General features: G+C 38.1%; 1 protein-coding gene across 1 annotated transcript; it reads left to right on the forward strand.

The window, feature by feature from the left end:
• The first annotated feature begins 3,314 nt into the window (after nt 1-3,314).
• LOC140639488 (uncharacterized) lies at nt 3,315-21,410 on the forward strand. The gene is made up of 4 exons (XM_072837745.1): nt 3,315-3,377; nt 4,231-4,820; nt 15,100-15,215; nt 15,326-21,410. Exons 1-3 carry the CDS (start codon nt 3,315-3,317, stop codon nt 15,155-15,157), a joined length of 711 nt encoding a protein of 236 aa, XP_072693846.1. The 3' UTR covers nt 15,158-15,215; nt 15,326-21,410.
• The last annotated feature ends 1,159 nt before the right edge of the window (nt 21,411-22,569 follow it).

Raw genomic sequence — 22,569 nt, forward strand, 5'->3', positions numbered from 1 at the left:
TATATGTATACGTGTGAAATTTTTATGCTAAAAAAAGATACAATTTTGCAGCATCAACATGCAAATTTTATGGGTCTGAATGATATTGCTTATTTTAGTATATACAGAAACCATTAACTCCAAAACCATGCCAACTACAGACATATATATTAGAATGATATTACATTTATGACCCCTATAATTTATTTTCATTTTAGGATGCTCTAGGCTTTTATGTTGAACACATATATGAATCAACATTTTAACTCAAATGTTAAAGTATTGAATATTGGGTAAGTAAGGAGCTATAATACATAAAGATCACCTGAAATAACTAAATTGCACCTGAAGAGGATTCTGAGAAGGCAAAATATAGGTATCCTGTACAAAAGGGTACGTAATTGTTCAGCAGGGAGGCTTTTGTCAGGAGTCCTGGCCCCTCTGTGTATATCCAGTTCAAACATGTTTACAAAGCTGTGGTGCAGTGAGCTAGAAATACAAGGGCAGAGCTATTATGGTCAGACCTCCATAGCAGTAAAAACATCATTGACATCCCCAAAACAAATAGACAAACAAAACATTCTCTAGATGTTTCAGGGGAAATCTATTTTTACCATTTTTGCATATTGAATTAGTTGAAATAATTAATGCTACTCGTTATTATAATAAACAACCCTAAATGTCAGTGAGTCTGCATAAGATAGATTCATTTCTCCCTAGGATGTTCTTTGCCCATGCAGCTTTCTTTCTTAGCAGCATCTCAGGGACTGATAGCCATCCCAGAGTCCTTAGGGCCTCTGAAGGGATATATGGCGATGCAAATTGGAGGAGGAAGAAAAAGCATGAGAATCAAATGTACAGTTAAGGAACCAGGCTTAGAGGCAATGATTGCCACTTCCATCTAAACTCTTTTGGTCAGAATGAGTCACATGGCTCCACCTACATTTAAGAAGGGTAGGAACTATAGTTTGTGTGTACAGGCAAATGAATCCATTTGGTGAGAATCTTCTACACAGTAGCACACACAGTTTTTTTCCTTTTTTAAAAAACTATCTTATTTTCAATATTGTAGGAGTGGCGATTATTTAAAGAAAACCTGCTAACTGTAAGCTCATTTGTTGCTTCAGTTCTTCCTAACCCATGGTGACACTAGAACATTACAGGCTGACTAAGGATTTTAGTTGCTCACACCAGTTATCTTAGAGCATTTCTACACTGTTCAGGGGTGCTTTCACAAATAAAGATCACTTGAGTTGATGTTTCCAGAGCCACAGGGCAGAGTCTGACAGCCCTGAGTAGGATGGAGCATTTCTACATGCGTATGTGCACTAGATACATACGTGACCTGTTAAAAACACCAAAGTAAATCATATAAAATTGTAAGCAGAAACAGAATATTGGAGAGGGAATAGAGTTTTAAAGTAAATCATCTACAGAACCAAAAACTCGACAAATGATTGCTATTTCTGACATTCCTTCAACAGGGATGTTACTCATCTTTAAACGTTAAAATACTTGAGATGGTTATCCATGACTATGGTTCTTAAAGTCCTTTGTAGTGATTAAAAAAATATCTTGAGTAACATTTTATTGATGAATCAAATCACATCATATGTCTTGTGAACTCTATAGTCTCTTTACAGTTTCCTTAGAGTCTCTCCAGGGAAATGCAGAGACATGGCTCAAGAGGAATCTTGGGTGATAATCTGAAGTCCAGATGAATTTTAATATGCATTCTACTACATAATGAAGCATCTCATTCTTTTCAGCAAAAAGATAAGGGGTAGGAGACAGGATTAGCATTACATCTGTGATCATCTCAAGGAGGGACAAGATTCAAGGGTTGTCTTGAGTGAGATGATTACAGTTTAAATGGATTCTAAGGTGGACTGTATGGTATTTAAATATTTAATTTTAAAATCCAAAATATTTAGTGGAAGATGTGCTCTGATCACTTCCCAGGAGAATTGAAGTACTCATAAAATTGTATCTGCAGACATAAATAGTCCGGTAAAGATTAAACTCATATATGTGCTTTATTTCTGTCTTTGCCACCAAGTAGTTCCATGATCTTGAGATTACCCTGACTTTTCCATCATGTCTTCTCACATCTGTTATTTTTCTTGAGGTGGTCCCAGATGAAGAGGGGATTTGGCAATTATTTGGTGAGTTATATTGACAACAGAGAAAGAGGTTTCCTAGTCTCTTCTGTTCAATTATACTAGAAATGCTGTCCATATGGGTTAAGTTAGCTAGCTGCTCTCCGAAGAGGGTTTTTTTTTTTTTTCTAACTTTTAATTTTTTGCTCCATAGAGATACAGCATGTGATGACAGAGGCTACTTTTTACCTGAGGTAGAGGAGTATTTTAAGGAAAGATGAAACAACTTAGTTCAGAGGATCATACTTACTTTGGAGGACACAGAGAGAACACAATTAGGAAAATATATAAAGAACTTTGAGGTAATTTCTCAATGCCAGTAAAATCCAGGTACAGACCTTTATAAAAACGCTTTTAAGAAGGAAAAGAAGTTGCTCTATTAACATAATGTCTTATTAAGGGTAGAAAACAATCTTCTATGAAACGGGTTCTTCCCCTTTCCTCTACTTAAATAAAAGGACAGAAACTCATGGCTGCCCCCATGGCTTGTGTGAGTTCACTAGCTGTGAACTTACTGTGCTGTGTAGCTAAGGTAAAAACAAGGGACTTTGAGCCAGGCGGGGAGGCTCCGTGCACTCACATGTGCTCATGACTACTTTTGATATACCAGGCCCTGTGTACTGGAAGCACAGCATTACCAAGGTAGAACTAGCTGAACACCTAGTGTGATGAGTATTGTGGAATGGGACCAGTAGAATGACTTGGAAATGTAATTTCGGAGGCTAACCCAGCCAGTGGGAAGCTGTGAGGGGAAAGCCACGATGAGGGAGTGGTATTTAAGCCGTGCTATGAAAGCTGAGTTGGAGTAAGCCAGGTAAAAGGGAAGCACCTTAAGGATGAAGAAACAGCATATACAAAATGCCGGAGAGAAGTGAGAACCCTCCTCATTCAAGGAACAACAACAACAACAAAGCATGACTGGACCTTGAGGTATATTTGATAAATACAATCATGAGATATTTAAAGTGTACCTGTGACAATTTGATATACATTGCTAAGGGATTCCTATAACTAAGTTCACTATTAGCATAAGGCTATCTGCTTCTTAAGTCTAAGGGCTAACAAATTGTTAACTCCAAGTTTGGTCATAGCTGTTAAGTTGGTACTGGGAACCTGAAGAGGCAGTGGCCAGTGAGATTTGTTGGGCTACTTTGTGTAGCCCTCCAGCCTTGCAAAATGTCTGCCATTGCAGGACTCAACACAGCACTACATGGCAGCCCTGCCCTGGCTCTGAAGATGGCAACTCCTCTTTTTAATTGGTTCCCAGTGGTGCTCTCTTCCTCTCAGGCCCTGGCCTGACCCTATAGGAAACAAGGGAAGTGGTGTATATCCCTCTTCAATAAGATTCCTTCTCTGAGGGATTCCCTCTTTCCTTTGGACGAACGTCTTCTGCTAGGTTGGTCATTTTTTCTTTCTTTAATTTGGCTCCCTTGGCTACCTGGATTTGTCCACATTGACCTTCTCATCGTCCCTTCCCTCCAAGAATAACAACCCCATTGAACAATGACAGCAAAAAGCATTGGTTAAAAAAAGGGGGTGGGGTGGGGGCAGGCCTTGAGTGAAGCATCAGAGACAATATAATCCTTTGGGTGAATTTATACTACAGTGTAATAGACTGAAACAGGCATACTTTCTCCAGTTTCCTTTGTGAAAAGAGCCTTCTGTTTTGTGTATTTTTTAGTTTAAAGAAACTTACATATTAGCCTGAACTTTTAATTAGCCACTGGATCAAAACGAAGGCTTCCTCACTCCATAAAGGGAATGTCTGACCCTCCACAGGGGCATTTTTCTGAAATCTTTGGCACCATACTGGCAGCCATACCCAGTAGAGGAATGAGACTCTGGTCTGAATTTCATGGGTTAGTTTTTCCCTCTTCAAAATCTATCAACTGTGCAGACACAAACAGAAACACGCTGGGGAGGAGAGTCCCAGAAGGCAGAAGTTCCTGTAGTCCTTATCCCGCACGCCTCAGCCCAGGCCACACACACCCTCCTCCATCTCTCTTCCTGCCAGGGTCCTTCCTGCCCCAAGGCGCAGAGCATCCCGGCGGGTCTCAGTGTTGGAAAGGCACTGACCAAGTTCTGCTGAAAGTGCCGTCCCACTCCCAATCCCAAACCCTCTCACCCCAGGGGACGCCCAGCTACTGCCCCGCGGCGAGTGGCACTGGCTGGGGAGGGGCGGCCCCATCACCCGCCCGGCCCCACGGGAGCTGCGACCCTCCCCCACCCGCAGCTCCCCAGCTCTCCGGCCCCCCGGTTTGGGGCTCTTTGTTCGCTGCCCCTCCTCGCTGCAGTTCTCAAACCCGGCTCCCAGCAGCCCCCGCCAGCGCACCCGACCTACAGGAAAGTTGCTCCGAGCTGTGGAGGGGCGTCATCGCCTCCTAGCAACGCTCCTAGCAACCGGGTAACATCTGCTCCCTCTGGTCCAATGCGAGCGGAGAACAGCTGCGCGCCCGCCTCGCGTTCCGAACCCGGAGCGAGAGGCGCTTCAGAGCCTGGAGGGACGGACCTGCAGGAGCCAGGGCTGCCCGCCGAGCTGCAGTTGCCGCCGCCGCCGCCGCCGCTGTCAGCGCCCCTCCGAAGAGTGACAGCTCCGCACACGCGGGAGGGAGCCCCGAGCCCCGCGCCTCTACGAAGCAGGTGCATGCGCCCATCTCCTGGTCAGCGGACCCAGCTCGCAAGGTATGTCTGGACTTACGCACAATAAGGCTCAGAAAGGACCCATTTCATTGAGGGTGAGGGCAAGGGACTGTTCTGGGATCCTACTCTGCCCTCGGTCATTGAACAGCGGCCAGGTGGTGGTCCCGCATAACCTGGTTTCTTTCTTTCTTTCTTTTTTTTTTTTTTTTTAAATCGTGAAATTGGTTCCGGAGGATTCCCCATGCCCGTCGTTTCTAGGTTTGTGCTCGGAAGTTTTCAGCCCTCCTTGTTTTTCCTTTGACTTCGCTGCCCATGTGTGGCTAGGAGAGCTGGGAGCAGTAGGCACCCATGCAAAGCCTGTGGTTAGGGCTAAAATGACATCGTGTAGTCTGGACTAATGGAATCAACACGTATGGAGAGCAACAATCTTTTTGGGTCCTGCTCTGGAAAGGGTCCATTTGGCCGGGAGCAGCCCTTCACTGTTACTCAATCTCCTGAAAAGTAACCATAGTAACTCACCTCTCTTTTGATGGGATCCTCCTCATTGGCTGCCTATCTTCCTTTGGAAAGCTCATCTCTCTAAATATAGAAGATGATGAGATCTGTAAGCATACATCCATGTAGAAAAGGTGCAGTACAGCATGGCCCTTTAAGGAAAAACTCTCTTCAAAGAAAAAGTGCCATTTGGCTATTTCAAATCCTGTGAGAAGTAGTGTGTCTTACAGAGAATGATTGAGTTACTGTTCTAACGGCTGGATTGTTACTTTAGAGAGAATTTTTCTTGAAATTATGCAAAATCTGGTGTTTGAAAACAAATTAAGTATATATGACTGTGATTTTTCCAAAAAATCAACCTGCTGATAATCTCCCCAAAATGATCTCCCGTAAATGATTGGTGAAATCAGTTATTCACTTATTTGCAAATTTCTTAGGATAGTTAGAGATCCCTTATGTTTAAAATTCAATCTGGAGAACACCAGAATGATTGTGTGTGCTTGAAGGTTTATCTATTTATCTATCTGGTCCAGAACAGCCCCACCTAGAACATCTTAGATAGGGTCCTCCTATTGCATGGGTTCTCCTGACGTGATAACCAGTTCAAGTGAGGGCCGTCCTGACTCTTCCAATGTTATTTGCATCTGTCTCCGTGTTTCAAAATCTCAGGTAGCCATTCATGAGCCTGAGGCTGTGAGAAATGCTTGCTGTGCAAAGGGGAACTCTCACCAGATTTTCTCAAGCTGTCCTAGAAATACACTTTTCAGATTGATTCAGCTTTACCAGGTAATCACTACCTTAAAAGAAATTACTGTTTAAATATGTATCCAGAGAAATAAATGCTAATGTAGCATTACCATGACTTACAAGATCAATATAAGGGGTTGTGTATATAGATGGTTGCTGGGTAGAAGTCAATAGAGATTTTCTGTAGAAAGGACATTTGTGGGCTGGCAGATTTTCCTCTCTAAGACCCATGTGAATAGACTGGGCCAAATTAGGCAGCTTGCCTTGGGGAACATGTCAAGCGGAAGCCCTATGAGCAAACTGGTGCATGTCTGAATGAAGGAAGTGAAGAGAACTCTTCAAGTTGCAAGAGGAGATCATGGTGATTTTTAAAGATTTAATCTGCATTACGGCCATGATGATAGAAACCCATCGAGTGTCAAGTATTTCAAACGAAATTTTCAAGAGTGAATACAGTCGTTTAATGAGTGCTCAGCCCTCCACTGCTGTGTTTAACTTTCACATGTACTGAGCTATCCATGTGCAGTTCCTGTAGGTAACCAGCCTAGCAAATTGCAGTCATGTTCATGAAAATATACCATGCTGTGTTTCTTCCTTGATTTTACCTCTCTTTGTAAAAACAAATAATTGAACAATTTTATTTAGAAAGCTATTTGAACATTTATTCTGGTCTAGCTGTATAGTTTTTTTTGATAATCGTGAGACTTTAAAAGTACTGGTCTTCATAGTCACTTAGTGAAATATCTTTAATAATTTTAAGCATTGAAGATGACCATTAAGCCATCATTAGCCTTTAGTACCACCACCCTTTTTCCTTCCTCCATTATAACTACTATATTTTATGATAAGAAACAAATCCAAGGAGACCAATAAGATTTATTGTCATCTGCCATGAGTGGTGTGTAGAGTTTTAGTCCTGCTATCAATCTGAGGAAAGTTTGAATAAAGCAGCCACAAGTATTGGTTCATGTTTATGCATTAGTCTTGTGCATTAGTAATTTATATGCATCTTATCTTTTATGTAATATGCATAGGAGTTTAAAATCATTCAGTGCCCTTTAATTTACATGAACAGGTTTGCCCTTTCATTGAGACCACTATTTCAATCAAGAAGGTCAAGTGAAGAGGGTTCTTAAATTTTAATTTTGATTCTATCATGAATGTATAATGTGCAGAATGTATACTGTGCAATCTTGATGAACATATCTGCTTCAAGTCATTCATCAGAAAATGTCATCATGGCAGTTAGCTTTAAATAAATAAAAATAAATCAGATAATATCATTATAATATAAGCATTATTTCTACAGACATCGGTAGATCCTAAGGAAGAGTGAAAAAAAATTCCACCCATTTGTAAGTTAAGGATCTAGCCGCTCTTGTCGATGGGAATGCCAGCTGTACTTGTTCATACCACGAGTTATAAAGAGAGGTGTACTTGGGGCTATGAGGCTTACATAAGGCTGAGATCAAGCAGGTTAAAACGGAAACCAAGTTCTAATTTCAGTTTTTCCTTCCATATTCTATTTGGAAGTGTTTATGTGTCTATGAACATTCCATGTTTAATTTTATGTCGTGTTGCTTTCCTGGGATTTAGAAGATGCTTTGAAACATGGAGAAATGATGAAAGGTTTGATTAAGATGCCAGAGCCCTGGGCTCTGCACTGAGGACTTATGCCAGCTGGCTTTAGCTGTCAAAACACCGACACTCTTACAATAGCTCTAAAGCTGAGGCATAACCAATTCAGATTGCTCTATTTGTCAAAGCAATATGCTTCAGAAACCTAGAGGAAGGTAAAATAAAATAATGATTTCAGAAGCAGAGGGGTAAATTGACCATGTATATTCACCACTGAAACTGAGGAAGAAGTACACCTGTCATTTTGAGGAGGAGCTGATGCTCGTCATCAGCCCCACCTCATCCCCCACTTCCCACCTTTCTAATAGGTTGTTTAACTAGGGTCAATATATTACTTTAATGTTTCCCCTTTTTAGTCTACATAATTATTTTCAGAATTTTTCCCAATTACATTTATGTTAATAGGCTAATGACAGAGCCATCTAGTTTACTGCAGTATTTCTCAGTGGGGGATAGAAAGGGGACAGTAATAAAAAGCACTAAGGCCTTGCTAGTGTTATGTTCAGTATTATAATATAGCTTTATGGTTAGAAACATTGAAGCTTTTTTCATCTTATAAAGTGCAACAAAAAGTTTTCTTGGCAGGTAGAGAAGTCTTCTGCACATCAGTGATGCTTAGAAGGAGAGGAGGGACAGGTTTGAGGCTGTGAAGTCCCCTCCATGGTGGTGGTGTATCAGAGTATGCATTATTTTTATAATGATTGTTAAAAAGAAGCATGGGTCACAAAAGTCAAGAAAAGTTGGGGGTTTTGCAAAGAGAATCACAACTTAAGAGCCTAGAGACTCTAGGCTTAATTTTGTCTGCATGTGCTGCTTAGTTTACTGCCTTATGGCTCAGCTCACCACGACTGATGTGAGGGATAAAACCAGCTATTAGTTGAAGTGTAGTGCTTCATTTGAACACAATGAAATTTAACGAGGCACCTATAGTCTTTAGAAGGAAGGTATCCTGTGAATGAAGGACATTTCATCACCAGAGCAACTCTAGGTGGCAACACAAATCAGTCAAATGAGTGAAGGTGGAGAGTTCACCCAACTCCAGGGCAAAGTCTCCTATATTCTTAGTGAGTAAAGTTAATGATTAGTCCATCTCATGTTTTTCTACCTCCCTTCTGGGATACCTGGCTAAATGGTTTCGGCAATATACCCAAAGCTGATTGTAGTCAAAGTGGAAGACGATGAGGGTGATATAGATGAGCTGTTTTTCAGAAGATCTCTGGAGTCCACTTGTGAGGGATTGAAAAACCCTCCTGTCTGAGCAACAGACCTGGGTATCTAAGGAAATTATTACATCTCCCTAGGCATTATCGGTAAGATATTTCTTGGAACCTATGTCTAGCAATAAGATTTCTTTGTCAATTTTCTTTCTAATCCATCCCCACTTTCCAAGGTGAAAGGTGTAGTGAAAGGGAGCATCATCCTTCAAAACAAGGAATGCACTTCTAAGGGGAGCTAAAGCACAAATTTTACCCATGAAACTTACTGCACTTGGTCTCTATTATTAATAGGGCCAGATCATGGCAGAAGTTAGGCTTTGGTGCAGCAAATGCACCAAATGGCTGGTCATATCCCATTTAATAATGTTCTCTGGTTCAGAGACCCTCAGCAGTGGAACAAGATAGGCAGGCTGTGGAAGAGTGTTATTTTATTTCATATTCCATGCCTATGCTTGGGGATATCCTGAGGGACATGGAATCCAGTTCCAGACAGTGCTGCTGGTCTTGGAAAACTTTTTAACTCCTTTCCTGTCAGTATCCCTGGAAGTTCCCAAGAAACTTTTCCAGGAGCCACAACTTATTGGGAATTCTCAACTGCTAGCACAGTCAATCTTTTGCTTGGAGTGGATGATAAATCTGAAGAAACAGATTGTTCCATTGATTTGGAGCTAAAAACTGGCACTGAGTTCTGCTCCATAGAATATGTTATTTAGAAGAGTGCCAGGCAACGGGGTTTGTGGAATAAAATCGATGGAATCTTGCTATCACAAAGCTAAAGGTCTACAGAAAGAGCAGCATTACAGCCTTGAACATTGCCTCCATCTACCTTCTTGAGAGGACTTGTGAATGTTTCATGCTCTTGTGCTTAACACAGAAGAGAGGACAGATGTCCTGCTATAAGAAACACAGTGCTGCCTCATAGGACACATATTTGTGATTTCTAAAATGAGATCACTACACTCACAATACCTAACCTTTATTGTAGAGCAGAAAATACGAGGAAATGTGACAGGCACTGAGGAAGTGCTTTTAAAACATCACCTAACTCAATTTACATATAACTCAATGACTTTGATATTGTTCTGCCATTTAATTGAGGAGGAAACTCTGGCTCTTTGAGGTTAAATACTTTGCCTAAAGTCACTAAGCAAATGAATTGTAGAGCTGGGATTTGAACTACTGCTGTGGAACCACGCCAGAAAATCCTATTGAAATATTTTAAGCCATGTAGCAAGATTGAAGAATGCAGCTAACGGTGACAGATAGCTCTTTCTAAACAAAAGTGGTCGTGGCCTTTAAGGAAGGATGTCTGCAAGCTTTGCAACTAGCAAAGCATTATTTACTCGGGTAGAGACGTGTACTTTTGAAGGCTCATGCCAGGCTAACACCATGCCAAGGGAAATCAATGAGAGACTGGAAGTCGAGGCCAGTGATTTGTCCATCACACAAGTCAGTTGAGGATCTGAGGCTAGACCCTGCCTTATTCTCCCCATTGATCAGACTCTTCTGTTGTGTATGGCTACCGATGCACATATCTAATAGCAGGATCAGTTTTTGCAGGTTATTGATTAAAGTGTTGTGGGGAAGAGAATAGAAAGGTTACTAAAATGAAGATCTGTCAAACCCATCATTTCTTCACCATCTCTCAGGCTTTTCAATCTCAGACAAAGAACGGATTGCCATGACAGGTCTTGTTCTTTTATTATTGTCTGTTCTCTCAAAGTGTTTGTAAATTAATTTGCTGATGATCTTTCCTTAATGTACTGCCCCTGGGCCGTGTACCTAATGAAATCACTTGTGCAATAATAGGATTTTGGTTGTCTGGAGGCAGGAGCAGAACAATAGGAAGACTGCTTGAGCAATCGTTTGTAATTACATTTGAAACATTTATTTTAAAATTGTGTATAAATTGTTCTGCTGGAGCTCTAGTGACAGAGGTGGTCATTTCTGTTCTGTAACTTCTCATTTGTTGCTTCTTGAAGTTTGAAACTATGAAATACATTGAGCTGGGCACAGATATTTTATGTGCCCCGGGGGGTTACAGAGTTAAAAATGATTTGAATATCCAAGTCAGAATTAACTATTTTACCTTTCTACTCAAAATACAGGCTCAGCCTAACTCAGCTTTATAATTTATATCCTGTTCTCAAAACTCAGGACACAAAAATGAACACACAAAGTCATTTTACTTCTTCTCTATGTCAAAGCTGGGTTGAATTTGGCCCTTTAAGTATGGGAGAATGATATAAACAGATTTCCACATGTTGACTGGATCATAACAGGCACATTTCTTTGAATATCTAAAGTAACTTTAATCCCTCAAATGACTATCAGGATGTTTCAAAAACCATTTGCATTTCCTTCACCCCAAACACATGACCAGTAGCAGTAAATCCAGAAACATTTTGTTGGAGTTGTTATAGCACCTGTACTATATTTTTTTCCTTGACCATTTGAAATATTTCTTTGTAGTCTTTTAACTCTCCAATTACAATCTAGTATCTCTGGGAGGAGGGGCAGTGGAAAAGAATCTTAGGGTCAGACCCAGGAGGCCAGGCTAGGATTTATGTCTGTGGGATAGGTCTCTGCCTATTGGCACTAATAAAGCTCGGATTTGATCGAGTGCTTACTATATGCTAAGCACAGTGCCAGCCATTTCCCATGAATTATTTCAATGGTCCTATAAGCCAGTGTTATTTCTATCCTCACTTTACAAACAAGACTTGTAAAGAGTTTATATAACTTTCTCACAGCCATACAACTAAAAACAGCAGAGCTGGAATTCAAACCCACTTTAACCTGACTTCAAAACCTAAACTCAGCCATACAACTATTGTAAATCATGGAACCCTTCTGAGCCACAGTTTCCTCATCTGTAAACTTTGGAGGCTGACTCAGGTAGCCAATAAATTAGTTTCCAGCTCTGAATTTTTTGAGTTTCAATCCAGCCAAGAAAACAGATGTAGGAACTTATGTTTGCTATATATTTTAGCCTCAAAGTGGCTAAAAACATCCTCCAAAAACATTTATGCCAAAAACATTGCAAATAGCTAAACAGCCTGCAAGGAGGTAATTGTCAAACCAATACCAGCTGTGAAAGCTTTTCAGCATTTCAACAACCCTTGGGGGTGTTTTTTAAGAGCAATAAACTAAGTGGCTAAGTGTGTTGCCCATGGAGCCAAGACACAAATCTGGACCCCTGAGAATTTACTGTGTTTTCTGGGTCTGATACTTCTGTATCTGAGGCTAAAAGCTCCAATACAGCCATACAGGATCTTAATTAATGAAACTTGGAGACATTTAGTACAATTTTTTGGTCTTGATCTATGAACTAAAAATACCTTCCCCAGAACATCACCTGGTTTGTTTGACATTCAGCTCTCTAAGCTGCCACTTGTCCTGCTTTGTGTCATTCATTCAAAGGTTTTTATTTGATTTTAAATGGTGTAGACATTGGGACGCCTGGGTGGCTGAGGGATTGAGCATCTGCCTTTGGCTCAGGTCGTGATCTTGGGGTTCTGGGATCGAGTTCCACATCAGACTCCCTTCAAGGAGCCTGTTTCTCTCTGCCTGTGTCTCTGGCTTTCTTTGTGTCTTTCATGAATAAATAAATAAAATCTTAAAAAAAAATGCTGTAGACATTGCATTCCTTTGGAAAATAAAATGAGCAGATGTTAAAAAAACCAAAATAGATAGAGATGAAAATGTTTGCTATGGTAAAGTCATTCTTCTTTCCAAGGCTTTCATCAATCCTTTCCTACTGTAATAATCCACTGGACCTTATTTTAAAAAAAAGCAGTGACCTGTCTAGCTCTAATGCTAATAACAGTCATTGATACTTCTTAATGTGAAGCCAGAATTTATGTTGAAAAGTGACCTCATTCTTCCTTCACTACTTAGTTAAAAGGCAGTCTGGCTTAGCTCATGATGCTACAGCACTGAAGCCAATGTAGCCAGTGTTGTGATAGGGGCACTACCACCAACAAAAATCAATCATGCTGATTGCTTGGCATTCTGAAGATAAAGCAATCAGCTGATGGGCTGAATGTTCTGCTTTTCCACTTGCTGTTGTACTGACTGCAACTACTATCCCTGTCTAGGGCTGTAGTACAGAGGCTCTCAAAATTCAGTCTCCACAACCACAGCCTCAGCATCACCTGGAAATTTGTTAGAGATGTAGATTCTCTGCTCCCAGTCCAGAGCTATAGAATTAGAAATTCTGGGGGTGGGACCCAGCAATTTGTATTTTAAAGAGCCTTGCAGATGATTGTGATGTTCTCCAACATTTGAGAACCACTGTGGCATCAACTACTTAAACAGTTAAGAATTCAGTCACAATTATTAATTGTTATCACAAAATAATCCGAAGCTTTTTTTAAAAAAATTTTATTTGATTTTTAAAATTTATTATTTATTTATTTGATTAAATTCTTTAAAAATACATACAAGAAAATGTGGTTTACAAAAAAACCCCCAAAAAACAGAAAACAAAAACAAAACAAAACAAAAACCCTAAAACAGCCCTTGAGAAAATTAGATTCAGTAATGCTTTGTTTTCAATATACTCCATTTTGTTCTCTCCCCCCACCTTTTGAAATCTCTAAAAACTCTATATAAATTGAATTCAGATATTGTATACATATAGTAGCAATTATTGTCTTTGATTCAGTTGTGAATAGTCCTTATACATTTATCTCTTTTTAGATCAGACCGACCAGTGCTTTAAAGTTCTTACTGCCCTTAACAAATCATGGCAATTCTTTTTTTTTAATTAATTTATTTATTATAGTCAGAGAGAGAGGCAGAGACACAGGCAGAGGGAGAAGCAGGCTCCATGCACCACCGGGAGCCTGATGTGGGATTCGATCCCGGGTCTCCAGGATCGCGCCCTGGGCCAAAGGCAGGCGCTAAACCGCTGCGCCACCCAGGGATCCCATGGCAGCTCTAATTGAAAACTCCTTTGGGTTCTGGGATCCTTTGGGTTTCATTCGTATCAAGGAAAGTTTGGAATGCTTTAGGTGTGATTTATGTAGCTTTTCCAACTGGTTTAGGAAAACCATCCAGCCACCAAAAGCTGCAGGAAGTGTTACACAGGTGCCACTGATTTGGAAGGAAATCTAGAACAAGCAAGTTCTTGAAGTGCACATATTTAATACTTAAGATTTTTAAAGTTTAAGATAGAGAAAAAACCATCAAACGTGTTAATGATAAATTTATTTAACCAACACGTTAATAAACTACTCAGTTTGTGAATCAATTGGTTTTAACACCTAGAAATATTTGAGGATGTGGATTAAAAATAAGATAGATGATATATAAATATGTGCATTTATTTTGGTTCAGCCCCCTGAGATTGAATGAGAACGTACTAACTGGGACTCAGTTTGTATTCTAAATTCATTCAGTGCTTTAAAGAGGAAGTTGCTTGTCCTTTGCTTTTAAGGGTCAACTTGCCTGTTGTCTGTGAGATGAGCGCCACCTACAGTCCACATTAGGAACCCCCTTTAAACCAAATGATTTCTGCAAACCTGCTTTCGGAACAGTGCTGTCCTTCCTTAAGCAAGACGGAATCCGCAATAACCATAGTAGTTTAAAGGCAAGAACAAAGATGTTCACATTCAGATATTATACCAAGGTCAAGTTTGCTAGGTTTCTTTAAAACCTTCATTTCTATATGATTGACCTCTGTGTTATGAGGATGGTCAGACCATGACCATTTCATAGGATTTGTCTAGAGACATACATAATTATTTCTTTAAGGTGTAATTGGGTTGCCAACCATTTTACATCAATTTTATTAACCTAGCAACATGAAATTTTCTTTGTAAGTTAGGTAGTTTAAAAAAATGATGAAAGGTAATTTACCTCTTTCCATCAACTTTGTGAATCAGCTTCAAATTTGGGCATATTTTAACGTTAAATGGCATGAAATTAAATAGGGGATGGGTAAGTATTTTATTCCTAAGGAACAGTATAAGGAAATAAATATAATTCTCCAACCTGGAACATCAGTTTTGGATCTGAATAGTGGCAATTGCCTGCAAACAGGCTTTTTGGTCACAAAGAGAATTGCTCCTGACTACTTTATCACATTGCTTAGTAAATGAAGATAGAATTTTATTTTCAGGGGTCAACGGTTTCTTTTTGTAAGTAGAACTTAAATGATAAAATATTCATCACCACAGTAAAATCTGACTTTTCTCCCATTATTTTATTTTGTTTAGCTTATCCAACAAAAGTATTAACATATACATTAACAACGTCGAAAGTAGCCTACTTTAAGAGAAAATATGCAGAAGAAGAAGATTTACATCAAGATTACCATGGGTATTTTCCAAAAGTAAGGGCTGACTTATCATTACTTTTTCCTTTTTTTATGAGTCTTGTCAATAGTGAAAGCTCCAGTTTTCATTTTTCTAACACGTAGATAATGATGTATTTGCTTTCCAGCACCTGATATTGCCTGAGGACAGGACTTGCATTCTCAAACTTTCTCTGGAGAAGCTCAGGTTTCTTGAAGACCCAGAAACCTACTTAAGAAGGTCTGTGTTAATTAACAATTTGCTGAGGAAGATACATCTAGAGACGGAGAAAGAGAGCTATGAATACTTTAAAGAAGCTCCCTGTTATAAGACTGCTTATTCTGATACAAGAAAACGGCTGAAGTTCATGGTACAGGAATGCTGTTCTCAATCTCTTTATTATGAAGAGCTGCATTCATATCATATTGTGCCTTATGCTTCGGAGAATGCCATTTATGGAATGGGCTACAGTAGCAGCCACTTGGAGCAAAATTCTCAGTTGCTTATTTATAAAATGAATTAAAGTAACCGTTAAGTTCATTGATACTTTGTTTCTAAATGCCTGAACTGTTTATAGTGAAGATGTTAAAACAAGGCACTAATTACCAGTGCACTTGAGATCAAAGATGACATGCATGCTGAACTGAGTGGAGAGAACCCTGGTTATTACTCAGCAGTCCTTAGTATCATCCAAATTGAAAATATGTCTACATATTAGAAGTGGCAAATAAATGCTTTACAGGCAAAGGTTTTTAAGATAAGATGATGTGTTCAAGGAGACCTTATACAGATTTAAACTTTTAAGTCCCCTGTTTTCCAAATCTGCCACTCTTAGTGATAAGTAACAAAAAAAATGACATTGAGCTGATAATGTGGTGTCCTTGAATATTATGGTGGAACAAATTTAGTTTTCTGTAAACAATGAGGGGAAGATAGGTTCTTTCTGAAAGGCTTTGGCTTGTCAAGCATTGTGCCAAATAATTGTTTGACACCATTCTCCTCTTCCCATGAGTGACAATTCGAGATGGGGCAAACGTATTGCAACTTAACTGCTGAATGTAACAACCAGATTACTCCAAACTGATCCATTTTATTTTATTTTACTTTATTTTATTTTTGGCTTGATAGACATTTCTCTTCAAAGTAAAATTTAATAAAAGGAGCCTTGCAGATGGGCTTACCTGTGAGTTCTAGAGGTCAGTTAAAAATTTGTGGTGGGCCTTCAGCTAAGAGTTTACATTTTATTTATGATGTCATTTTTTTAGGCTGTGAAGCTCAGGAAAAGGGTAGGCAGGTCAATTTTGTTTTTAATTTTAAAATATCTTATCTGCAAAAATTGGTGAAAACAGCGGAAATTCTACGTGATAATTATTTCTTCATCGAAGAGTACACTTAAGGCTGCCTGAATGAAACTTTGCACTGATTTTTGTATAATAGTTGACCATTCACTATTTGACAAAATGTTTCAGAATGCTATTGGGGGTAAAATTTAGATAAGTCCCTATATTTTGCAATTTGAAAGATAATTATTTAACAGGTTGGATAGATTCCTGAAATTATTTGAAGTGGTTCATAATGTTCTTTGAGGTTTGAGTGAGATGTCTGATTTCAGTGTCTGGAGTTATGTTCAATGGAGCATATGATTTAAAGAACTATCATTAACTGATAAAACAGATTGGGAAAACTAGGTGCCAAAGGTATATTCAAGAAAATACCAAAGACCCAAAGATGAGTGTTAGAGAGACCTTGATAATGAAGATAGGAATCTAAAATAAGGACTGCACAAGACATAGAAGAACATTGTTAAAGAGTTTTGAAATGATTTGCTCACTAGTGTGCTTTCAGAGCACTTTATATGTAGTTATGAAAATCAAGGACACTGCTTTAAATGACGATATTATAGGCCTTCGGTGATCATATGTTTTCACAAATCTAAATATGGTGACTTGTCAACATTGTACCTTCCCTAATTGAATGCCATCTTGTGACCAAGAAGTCTTTTTTTTTTTTTTATTCAAGAGAATTTTGTTTTTAGTTCCAATTCACTATTTGTTCCCTTTAATGAATCGTCAGGTGAGTCATATGGATGTTTTGGTTTAAATATTGGTGCCCTAATAAGCATGTGTTATTGAAGATGATATATATCTATAATTGATAAAAGTATCAGGTTTGTATTTAATTGCTTAATCAGAATTATTAAAAATACTTTAGAAAAAACTGAAAAATTATAATTTGGGCTGATTTTTAAAGACAATTTTGTTTGAATGGTGAGATAGCTTTGAAAAAAAAATATTTAAAAATTAATTTAAGGGCAAAATTTGGCACCAAAGTTCAAAAACTTTATTTCACTGTTTATACAATATCTGATTTCTAAGAACATTTAAAAAAATATATATAGGTTTCTTAAATAATGAGGATATTAATTGAATACATTCCAAATTAGATAGAATGATTACACCACATATGATTTAAAAATAGAATTAGCTCTCTAATAGTTTTAACTTCATTTTTACTGAAAGAAACATTTGGTTTGATTTGGTTTAGGAAACATTTGGTTAGTCTAAAAGAAAAACACACCAGTGCAAATTGATGCAACTTACAAAACTGCCCTATATTGAAATTGTCTGAGGCTAGAAATGCAACTTTGGAATAGAATAGAGAGGGAGAGAAAAAATTACCAAGAAAGTGTGAAATTATAATAGGGTATGTCAGAAATCTTAAACAAAGTAACAACTCTTGGGCAATGATCCAGCGACAGATGTAAAGTCTGTTTTATTTCATGACATCATTAACTGAGCTCTCTGATTTATATATTCATGTGTAGAGAAAGACCTGTCTTAGAAACCAGTGGTATTTGTGAATATGCTTTTTAAAAAAATGATTTCAAAACAAGTTATTTAAAAAAGATCCTTAAGAGCATTTAATTTCTTGTCCAATAAACAATTCATAGATAAGGAGCAGACTAATGTTTTCTTGACTTAAAAAAAATAATTTGTATTTAAATGATGTGAACTTGTCTGAATCAACCAATATGATTGTTGTCATTTTACCTTGAGAAACTGATATATAGAAAGACTCTATATAGACCTGCTATGCTGACCCCATCCCACATGCTCTGTTATGGAAGAAGCAAAAGGTGGGAGACCAGTTATGATTTTTTTTTAGTTATGATTTTTTTGAACTTGGACATCCTTTCTTTGGTAACAAAAGCCATCCTTAGAGTAAGAAAGGATGAGAAATCTGAATGCTCTTGGTAATATTGATCACTCTTGTGGGTTCTCAGCCTAGAGGCCTAGTAAAGAAGAAGAAAATTTTAAAAAGAGAGAAGAGGAAAATGAAGAGTCGAGGAAGGAAAATGTGTGTATGGGGGGGATTAAAAAACAGTATTAGTAAGTGAAAGAGAAAGTTGTTTCATTGTGAGGGCAAATTGCTTACTCGCTATACTCATTTTTGCTTCCCTGTATCTGCTGTACACCCTCAAACCTGATATCCATATGTATCGATATTTTCTTTTATTCATCAATGATGCATAAGACTAGATTTTATTTAGCATATGTATTATTTGAAATGTGACGTTACTGTGAAATATCCCTGAAACTGAGCTCTCTGGGTAGATGAATAAAGGAAAAGAGAGAAATTAATTAAGTTAGGAGAAAGACTAATGGTGAGCCTGTATATAAATGGACAAGCTCAAACATATGATCAGATTTCAATGTATAATTCAAGATTTAATAATTCAGTGCTAGAGGACTTGGAAATAAGTCTAATTCCCCATCATTTATGAAGCGTCTACTTAAGCCAGACACTGTGTCAGGGTTGGGGATACAGAGGTGAATGATTCACAGTCTTTTTCTCAAACAGTTGACTGATGAAGGAGGAACTCAGAGATGTTTGGTTTTGTTTTTAAAGTATCGAGAGTAGCACCTGTATTTCTCTTTTCCAAACCATGGGATAGTTATCACATGTGCCTCTAAAAGTGTTTACAGCTACGAAGATGAGCAAGGAGAAGAGAATGTCCACTGAACTAGATCTAGAGGGGAAGCAAGGTACATTCTTCTTTGCAACATATTTCATACTTGGAAGCATAATAGAAGCATAATAGAAAGCCACTATTGTAGACGGCAAGTGTGGCTGGCACTAACTCACTCCTGGGGCACAGAGGTTCTAGGGGAGGTAGGGATTCCAGTGCAAGCACAGAAGAATTCCTTCTCCCCCCACTTCTCTAGCTTTCATGTTCTTTTATAGGGGAATCAGGCTAATATTAAAGTCAAGGAGATCCTTGAAGGAAAAGCAGAATCAGGAAATCACAGCCTGAGAGTTGCATATAGTGCGGTCAAGGTTAGGAGAGCAACTTTCTTTAGTTTGCCTTTTGCTGGTGAACTGCTTGAATAAACCTCAGGATTTCTTAACACCATCTATGGAGCTAGCTCTTCCTTCCCTCCACAGCCCAACTCCAGACTTTGCAGTCCACTGTAAGTGGAGGTTCTGGTTCTAATTCTTCACCTTCCCATTTCCCCCAGCATTGATATTGAATTGCTCAAAGATACTTAGAAGAAAGCAACAATTTGCAGTACTGGTTGAACTCTCCCTTGGGAAAGGGTATCAAACTAGAATTCATCAGCTTCTTGAGAAAATTCTTTTAAAAACTATTGTATTTAGTCATAAAAAATTGACTACTAAGGTAATCTTCATGTATCTAGGGTTCAGTGTCATAATTATCACTTGTTTATGTTTTACTAAAGAAAATCCCTTTGGTTGGAAACAATGAAAGATTGTGTGCAATTAATACAAGCAGTTCGTGATTATTATGTAATATAGAATTTTAATTTACCTTTTTCCATTCTCAAACTTCATTCTATACATCAGCAATGTGACATGTTTTGGGTATTTTTGTTTTTATAAGTGAATCATGTCTAAAAGTTGTTATACTCATGGTTGAACATTTTGAACAAAATTTTCCTATTAGAGTAGTTCTGTCTTTCCCCAGGAATTATTCTATAATTAGGTAGATAAAGAACATTCCTCTACATTAGTGGAATCTCAAATCTTCTTGTGCATATAAATCACTGGAGATTTTGTTAAAATACAAATTCTTTTTAGTAGGTCTGGGATGGAGTCTGAGAATCTGCATTTCTCAAGTCTCGTAGGTGATAAGGGTGCTGCTAGTCTACCGACCACACTTTGACTAGTAAGGCTCTACTACACTTTGAAAATCAAAATATACACTCAAGCCTATATTCTGATTACTTTCAGAGCATATGTGTTTATGTCTGTTTTCTATAGAATTTTTTAATCTAAAGAAGTGAAAGATAAAATAGTAAACATAAAAAAGTTCCCAAGTTGGCCATTAATATTATAATATTTTACATAGCAAAATACATACAAAATGATTTCTCATATAAATTTTATGTATGCCAAGTGCAAAAAAGCAACATGAATGAAGTCATGTACCATTCTTTCAGTCAGGAAATGACACATGGTAAATTTCTCTTCTTGTTTTTTTCTCTTGATTATACGCGGATAAGGGAGCTTTATTTGGTAACACTAGAGCAAAGATGAAATTTTGTTCACAGTTAAGAATCTGGCAAGTTCTTGGTTGGCCGAATCTGAGAAAACCTTATAAAAACGTTTTATATTAAAGTCGGACTTGTGGATGAACGCATAGGCTGAACAATTTGGTAAACATAAGCTGAAAATTGGCACCTGGATCTTCAACTTATTGTTTTGAACTCTTTCTTGAGCTTTATTCCACGAGAGATCCTCCCCTTGCTGTGGACTCATTGTTTCTCTTTAGTTGTCAGTGTCTAAGTGAGGGTGGAGGATTGGTGTAAATGAGGGAGTTGCACAAATTGTCTAATTTGAGCATGCCAAGTGATTTTTGTCAGGCTCTCCTTTGGTCATAAATTGTTGATATAGCTATTGTGAAATATAGTGTCATAAATTTGTCATAAACCATTAATGAAGGAAAAAAAAGCAGAAATTTAGTTCTGTGGGAATGCACTCAAATATCAAGCAGATGGTGTTCTACAACATTTATTTGGGAAACTGTGTATCTGTTACATAATCTAAAATATGTCATTTTCACATTTAAAAATATTTGGGTCATGATTTAGAGTTTTTATTGGATTGTTTTTTAAACTGAGAGGAAGAAGAAAGGTAACTGTATTTTAAAACATATTTGACATGTTACTAATAAAATTTTATTTCTGGTGAAATAAAGGTGCCTTTATTAAGTAGAGGAGAGGGGGGCATGAACAATCGGCTGTTGCTTTATGTCCCTCGATTCCAGAGGTCTCATTTTAAAATGCTATAGTTGTATTTCTTCCAGCAATTTCCTTTCAACACAAATTTTGCTTAAGTATTTGGAAGACATTCTAATCTCCTGGCAAATTTTCTTCACTAAAATTGACCTCAAAATGTTTTTTAGGCAGCATGAGTCATAAGAACGCATGATAAAACTCATTCTAGTTTAGGACTTATTCAAATATTGTCAGTATAAATCTCAGAGTCAAAGATAATTTCCCATTAGGATAGAGTAGCAGCAGACGTCACTATTGGTTCTCCATAGATCTGTTAGGACAAAGACAAGTGGAACACAGCAGGAAGTTAGATTTCTTCTCTTTCTACTGGAAGCTGATGTTTATTATCAATTTTGCAAATATTCAGCTCTACCAGGACAAATCTTTATAAAGCCTTGATTAAATCATTTCAGCATTTCTTCATATTGTGGCAGTTTTCTTAAAATTCTTTGAAGTGGGTCCTCTCAGTTAATTATATTCCATAGTGTGAGACGCGCTCTCAAACATTCACTTATCTGGAAGATATTCTCCCTGTTGCCCCATGGATTTTATAGGTAGGAATACTTGGAAACAGTGCTGTATAAACACAAATTATATTCGACTGCCATGACTCCTCTCAAGGGAAAAGAAGATATATCAATCTATTATAAGTTTATATGACAAGAAAATACAGCACCACTTTGACCAATTGTGGTTGTAGTTATCTCTATAGTTTATGAGGAAGCCAAATGCAGAAGTTTTATATATGTGTGTGTGTGTGTGTGTGTGTGTATGTCTCATTTTCCCTTCTTATCAGTTTGTGATACAAAATAGTTTACAATTTTTTAATTATCAACTTAAGACTACCTCATCCTCACTTGACTTCACTGGAAGGAGGTCCAGTCTTTCTCCTGGGAAAACCCATTCTGAGGTGCTCCGGGCCATTTCCACGGGTCACTAGCCAGATGTGGCCTGTCAAGAGAGAGGGGGAACCTCTTAGAGTGACTCATTTTTCCATCAGAGGCTGTTGTGGCTCAAGTGTCAATGTGGTGTCACTGTAGAAACCAAGACCACCTGGGTTTGTGATTATTGTGAATAGGGAAATTGTCTCCTT

The sequence above is a fragment of the Canis lupus genome, chromosome 9 (assembly GCF_048164855.1).
Source record: "Canis lupus baileyi chromosome 9, mCanLup2.hap1, whole genome shotgun sequence".
In the NCBI taxonomy this organism is placed as follows: domain Eukaryota; kingdom Metazoa; phylum Chordata; class Mammalia; order Carnivora; family Canidae; genus Canis; species Canis lupus.

Bases quoted from the DNA above. Each gene is read 5' to 3' on its own strand.
- LOC140639488 (XM_072837745.1), top strand. From the start codon at position 3,315: ATGTCTGCCATTGCAGGACTCAACACAGCACTACATGGCAGCCCTGCC. The intron at 3,378-4,230 runs GCAACTCCTCTT...TTCTGCTGAAAG, and splicing joins CTGCCCTGGCTCTGAAGATG to TGCCGTCCCACTCCCAATCC. The intron at 4,821-15,099 runs GTATGTCTGGAC...TATTTTGTTTAG, and splicing joins CAGCGGACCCAGCTCGCAAG to CTTATCCAACAAAAGTATTA.